Genomic DNA, 7,001 nt, shown 5'->3' with positions numbered 1-7,001 from the left:
AGAGAGAGAGAGAGAGAGAGAGAGAGAGAGAGAGAGAGAGAGAGAGAGAGAGAGACCATGTCTTACAGCTCTTATCTCCTGAAACTATTTTTTTTAATTTTAATTTCTTTTAGTTTTTCAAGACAGGTTTCTCTCTGTAGCTCTGGCTGTCTTGGAACTCGCTCTGTACACTAGGCTGGCTTTGACCTCACAGAGATCTACCTGCCTCTGCCTCCCAAGTGCTGTGATCAAAGGCAAGCATCACACTGCGCAGAGAAACTACATTTTTAAATGACATATAGAAATTGCAGGTTTTGTTCTTTTAATCTGTTGCAGTCTACAGGGAAGTTCATGTACTCTTCCCTTAGGCTCTGCCAAAAGCAGTGTCTTATATAATCATAGTACAGGATCAAAGCCAGGTGGTGGTATTGACCCAATTCAGAATTTACTTAGACCTGACATCATTTGTGTGCATTTATATTTGTATGTGTGTACTTCTATGTGACTTTTCCTCATAGGTGATTTCTTCTAATCACCACCAACACCAAGATAAAAGCCTGAACCACCACAAGACTCCTTCTATTGAACCTTTATAATCATACATACCCCTCTTCCCCAAGCCCTGGTGACCACTTCGTTCTTCAGGTTATGTTGAAGCAAGAGCATTATATACATAGAATTACCCCACAAGTAATTTACTTAGGGTTGGCTGTTTCCATTCAGCTCAGTTTTCTAGAGATTTGTCTGGCCACTATCCTCTTCTCTGATGACCATATTCTACGATTTGAATATACAATCACTGAACACTCACCCATTAAGGGACAACTATGATGTTTTCAGCTTCCGGATATTATTAGTGCACCACAAACACTCATGTGCAACATTACTTTCCTTAAGATTTATTTTTATGAGCTAGGCGGTGGTGGTGTACTTCGGAGGCAGGTGGACCTCTGTGAGTACAAGGCCAGCCTGGTTTACAAGAACTAGTTCTAGGACAAGCTCCAAAGCTAAAGAAACCCTGTCTCAAAAAAAAAAAAAAAAAAAAAAAAGGATTTATTTTTATGTATGTCAGTGTTTTGCACACATGTACATCTGTGCACCATATGTATGTCTGGTAATCTGGTATCTGAGGCTCAGAGGAGGAGATCAGAGTCTATAAACTGAGTTACAAACGGCTCTGGACCACTATGTGGGCACTGGGAACTGAACCTGGGTCCTCTGCAAGAGCAAGTGTAGGTTTGCTTTGAATTATATTTTTGGGGGGAGGTAGCTCTGAGACAGGGTTTTTCTGTGCAGCCCTGGCTGTCCTGGAATTTACTTTGTAAACCAGACTGGCCTTGAACTCAGAGATGTGCCTGCCTGTGCCTCCTGAGTGCTGGAATTAAAGGCGTGCGCCACCATGCCTGGCTCTTTCCAGTTTATTCACACAGTTTTTGCAGAGTATATGTGATAAGATACAGGGCAGACTTGAACAGAATAAATATATCAGGTAATTTCTCGAGAGTCAATCCTAGCTTTGCTTTTCCTCTTCACTTCCAAAGCTCATCTTCTGTTTAGTTAATGCTAAGACAAAGGGGCCCAAAGTGCTGGTCGGCAACAGGCTAAGGAGCTGCATCAGAATGTCAACCAACATCACTAAGTTTTTACTTCTGCTCATACTGTTTCAGAATTTTTTTTATTACTTTAAGATCAATTTCTTTATTTATTTTAATATTTTATTTATTTATTATGTATACAATATTCTGTCTGTGTGTATGTCTGCAGGCCAGAAGAGTGCACCAGACCTCATTCCAGATGGTTGTGAGCCACCATGTGGTTGCCGGGAATTGAACTCAGGACCTTTGGAAGAGCAGGCAATGCTCTTAACCACTGAGCCATCTCTCCAGCCCAGATCAATTTATTTTTATGTGTGTGTTTTCCCCATATGTATATGTGTCACAGCACATGTACCAAGGTCTGTTTGCTCACGAGCATATGTGTACATGTCTTACATGTGCCACTGCACATGTGTGGAGATGAAAGGGAATTCTCAAGAGTTTGTTCTTTCTTTCCATCATGTGGGTTCCAGGAACTGAACTCAGGACATCTTGCCATTCCTCACACTGTTTTAAAAAGAGACTTTCTCACTGAAGCATGCTGGCTCTCATATAAACCCTTTATCTTTACAACGTGGGCAAAGATGCCTAGACTATAATTTGATAGCATTGTGCAGGAACAGTAACCGAACAGATTCTTGGTCAAATACAGGGCATGCTGGAACAACCTACCAAAACTCATTATTTCTGAAAGTTGGCTTCTGTAAACTCTAGTACAGCTTTAAAAAATGGTATTTCTGTGTTTCTTACAAAGTGCTCTTCTAGGCCAGGAGTGCTGTTGCTCACTTTTAATCCTAGTGCTTAGGAGGCAGAAGTAGGTGGCTCTGTGAATTCAAGGCTAACCTGGTTTAGGTTCCAGGACAACCAGGGATCTACAGACAACTCAAACAAACAAATAAACTTTTCCCTTTTTAAAAAAGTACCAGGTAGGGCTGGAGAGATGGCTCAGTGGTTAAGAGCACCAGCTGCTCTTCCGGAGGTTCTGAGTTCAATTCCCAGCAACCACATGGTGGCTCACAACCATCTGTAATGAGATCTGGCACCCTCTGGCGTGTGAACATACATGGAGGTAGAATGTTGTATACATAATAAATAAATAAATCTTTAAAAAAAAAAAAGTACCAGGTAGCCGGGCGGTGGTGGCGCACGCCTTTAATCCCAGCACTCGGGAGGCAGAGGCAGGAGGATCTCTGAGACCAGCCTGGTCTACAAGAGCTAGTTCCAGGACAGGCTCCAAAACCACAGAGAAACCCTGTCTCAAAAAACCAAAAAATAAATAAATAAATAAATAAATAAATAAATAAAAAAGTACCAGGTAGCTCAGGCTGACTTCCAATGGCTGTGTAGAGGAGCCTAACCTTGAATCCTTACTCTAATTCCACTCACCAACAGTAGAATCATAGATGCTAGAATTCTGATAGGTGTGTGCCCAAGTGACAGGTATGACCAGCCCAAGGTAGGCCACCATTCCACCACTAAGCTATACTCTTGGTCCCTTTTCTAGACTTTCTTACAAAATCCTGGAGAATGTTAGCCGCCAAGCGACTCATACCTCCCCAAACAGGTCCTTCAGGGCCGAAACAAGCAGCTGTTTGAATTGGGCTGCGTTCAGCTCAACTCCGTGTTCTTGAAACTCTCTGAAAAATATTAAAAAGAGAAACTATCTTATTAAATCTAAGCTTTTCAGGTTTGGAAAAAAAACAAGTAAAAGGAAACAACTCACAAGACTGAACTTACAAGCATACTTTCATATAGTGGTACTCTGAGGGGTTCTTGTAAACCACTCTTTCATATGCAGTAGCTGGCATCTTCAAACATGGACACCTAAAAGGAGTCAAGAGAGCTCATAACTACCGGGTACTCGTTGTTAGTACTAGTATTCTCTAGTAGTAGTTCTGTTTTTAATGGGAACTTACTTTCTATTTGCTGAGAAAGACTTGCTATTTAGGCTGCCCCTGAACTGCTCCTCCTGTCTTGCTCTACGGAGGACTGAGATTACTAGGTGGAATGTCACCACATCCAGTCTATTTGGCTTTTAAAGATGTATCACAGTACTTTATGTAACCCTAGTTAGACAACGGTTACCCATCTAGATATAGAGGAGTCTCTTTTTTCTTTGGCAGGTCCTTATTTTTGGTATATGTTGAGGGGTGGTGGTGCTGGAGATCACGCCCAGAATCTGGTGCAGGACAGGCAAGCCCATTCCTGTATTTTTAAACATGCCAGAATAGATCATCCTTAATCAAAGGAAAGATACAATAAGGAAATATAACCATTTACTCTGTCCCCATAGAACATGAGGGGTGGTCCTTTTGTTGTCCTTTCCCCAAGTCTGCTATTCTCAGTCCAGAAATCAGTCCCTAGTGCAGATGTGGCTCAGCAGCAGAGTGCTTACCTCACACCCCTGCAATACAGCTCTCACCTCAAAGAGAATAAGAGCCTATTCTGGAGCCAAATATTAGTGGCCATGGCCCAGGAACAAAGATGTATGCTACCCAAGGCAGTAAATTTCCTGATGTTTTTATAGTAAATGAACAAAGACGGTCATAATGAAGACACTTTTCAAATACACTGGTGAAAATACCAGGTCGGCAGCTACAGCAAAGCAGGAAAACCTCTGCTATAGGCCTCAGATGCTGACGGCATTCTTACTCTTAGACTCGTGAAAGCTAAGTGGTCTGCTCAGTCAATACAGCCCAAAACATTTCACCCAAAGCATGTTATGTGAGCCTCAGAGGTGTGCAGGGAAAGACAACTTAAAACAGACGCCTGGACTTGCAACATCCCAACCTCTACTCGTCCCTCATTAACCTTCTCATTGTAATCAGCTAATCAACCAAGTACCAAATCCAGTCTAAATGAAGTGCAGCTTTTTACCAGAACTTTCCTTCACACTAGCACTCCCCAGGTCAATTCTCATTGGTGAAGAAAGGGAAACAAACACAAACCGAGAGCCGTCCAGTACACAGCATCCAGCTCTCTGTAGGGCTACCTGGGATAGCACAAGGGATCTAAGGAAATGCTGTTATAGAATATGACTTTAACTAGGCAAAGTGTTAACACTGTTTATTCCGCGTTTGTTTAATTATGTAAAGATGTGTTGCTGTTTCACCTTGCCTGCCAGAGACACCTGATTGGTCTACTAAAAAGCTGAAGGGGGGAGGGGGCTGAGAGATGGCTCAGAGGTTAAGAGCACTGACTGTTCACAACCATCTATAATGAGATCTGGTGCCCTCTTCTGGCCTGCAGGGATAGATACAGACAGATGCTGTATACATAATTAATAAATAAATCTTTTTTAAAAAAGCTGAACAGCCAATAGCTAGGCATTAGAGGGATAGGTAGGGCTGGTGGATAGAGATAGTAAGTAGGAGGAAGAGAGACAGAAAAGGGAGAAAGAGAGGGCAATACCCAGAGTCAGCTAATCAGCTAGCTGCCAGCCAGCCAACTGGACAGAGTAGGACATATAGAATGAAAGAAATGTAAAGAGCCCCAAAGCAAAATGTAAATAGGTTAAAATAAGTTATAAGAGCTAGTGGAACAAGCATAAGATAAGGCCAGCATTCAAAACCAATAAGTCTCCATGTCATTATTTGGGGGCTGGGGGTACAAGAAGGCCGGCTACAAGGCGCTCCTGGAAAGGGTATTCCTGTGGCTTATACGTGGTGTGTCTAGCTAGGGCTAGAGTTTCTCCATGTAAGTCAGAAGCGAGTAGTCACGTGTCTCACACTTCCTAGCCTCCTTCATCTTCCTCAATGTGTCCCACTGCCCATCAGATCTATTATTGTACCAACCCCTCCTTGCCTAATCCTTCCAAGTCTTACAGTATTTCTAACAGGATCACAGAAAATTTAATATCCACTTCCTTGCTCCTGCCTCTCAATACTCCTGCACTCCGAAAAAGAACCTGTTTCATTCCCGATTGCTACTCACGGACTCAAACGAGTGCCTTGCACATCTGGGCACACACACAAAACACAGCTCTGGAACTAATGGGACTAAACCAGTCACTGAAGAAGCCCGATCCCCTACGGCTGAAGAGTCACGCTGTTTCCAACCTTGCTAGACTTAGCGCCCACCCAGAATGTAGTGCGCCTAGCACACGGCCAGGTGAACCCTCCCGGCCACCGTCTGTCAGCAGGACCTCAGCAGCGCCGTACGAATGCCCGCGGCCCGGTTCTCGGCCTGACCTCCGGCCCAGTGCTCTTCCACCCTGCGCTCCGGCCTCTGCATGCGCACCCGCACCTACCGCGTGCAGTTAAGCGGCCCCGGCGCAGAAGGAAGCCCCGTTCCTGCCTCTTTCGCTAGAATTTAGCAAGGGTCGGAGTTCCAACGCAGCGGCTCAAGCGTGGACCCGCAAAGCTGGTGTATTTACATTTGACTCCGTCCCGCCCTGCCCCACAGACGCGAACCCGCAAGCGGACGTGACGTCACTGCGCGGCGTCGGTCACTAGGCTGTCGCAGAATCCTCTGCAGGGCTGAGGCCGGCCGGTGCAGCGCCCCCTAGCCTCCACTTCCGGAACTTAACGTTTGTGGCAGGTTTATGAGGCCCGGACAATCTTCGTGGTCTGGTCGTTTATTTCTACGTTCATTCGCAACAGGTTATATCAAATATCTCCTCTCCTGGATTATTATATTTTTTTTTTTGCTGTGCCAGGGATCAAAACCAATGCCTCATCTATGCTAAGCAAGTCCTCTACAACGAAACTAAATCCAAGCCTTAGTATCTTTCAAGAACATCTGTCAGGGGCTGGAGAGATGGCTCAGTAGTTAAGAGCACTGACTGCTCTTCCAAAGGACCCGCGTTCAATTCCCAGCACCCACATGGCAGCTCACAACTGTCTGAAGATCAGTTCCAGGGGATCTGATACCTTCACACCAATGCACATAAAATAAAGTTAAATAAACCATAAAAATATTTAAAATAAAAAAAAAGAACATCTGTCAGGCACTAAGGACAAGATCTACTACTGTCAATATATCTTTATGGCACCAAGTACATAGTAGATGTTCTGTATCGATGTGGAAAGATTTAGCTGCTCCTATATCCAGATGTTATTCCACTTCTACTTTTATCCACCAAGTATTTGTTCAGAATCCACCACGTGCTAGCCACTGTTCTGGGTACTGGGAGCTCAGGAGAATAAAATATGGTCCCACTCTACGTGTGACATACAGTGTGTATTTAACAGCAACAATAGCAACTAATATTGACTTTGTGCCAGGCACTGTCCAAAAGATTTTACATAAGTTATCTAATGGAACCGTCACAGAACCTTGGGGTAGCTATTATTACAATAGTCCCCATTTTACAGAAGTAGAACTGAGGCAGAGGGAAAGGCTAAGTTATTTGCCCCAGATTGTGGTTACGAGTGGTATTACAGATTATCTATCGGCTTTGGCCAGTGATGTCCAGACGGCACCATC

The 7,001-nt window shown here is 44.0% G+C and overlaps 1 protein-coding gene across 1 annotated transcript in view; it reads right to left on the bottom strand.

Moving 5' to 3' along the window:
- The window catches only part of Rpp14 (ribonuclease P/MRP subunit p14), a 9,774-nt gene extending 3,756 nt beyond the window's left edge, over positions 1–6,018 (bottom strand). The window contains exons 1-3 of the mRNA XM_005348510.3: positions 5,824–6,018; positions 3,312–3,398; positions 3,127–3,211 (exon numbers count right to left, since the gene is read on the bottom strand). Of these exons, the coding sequence (XP_005348567.1) occupies positions 3,127–3,211; positions 3,312–3,382 (156 nt within the window). The 5' untranslated portion in view covers positions 3,383–3,398; positions 5,824–6,018. The remainder of the gene's footprint in view (positions 1–3,126; positions 3,212–3,311; positions 3,399–5,823) is intronic.
- Positions 6,019–7,001: the final 983 nt, after the last annotated feature.

This window comes from Microtus ochrogaster, chromosome 6 (assembly GCF_000317375.1).
Source record: "Microtus ochrogaster isolate Prairie Vole_2 chromosome 6, MicOch1.0, whole genome shotgun sequence".
NCBI classification, from domain to species: Eukaryota; Metazoa; Chordata; class Mammalia; order Rodentia; family Cricetidae; genus Microtus; species Microtus ochrogaster.
Note: the sequence above shows the minus strand (reverse complement) of the source record. Positions and strands in the feature narration are given on the sequence as shown.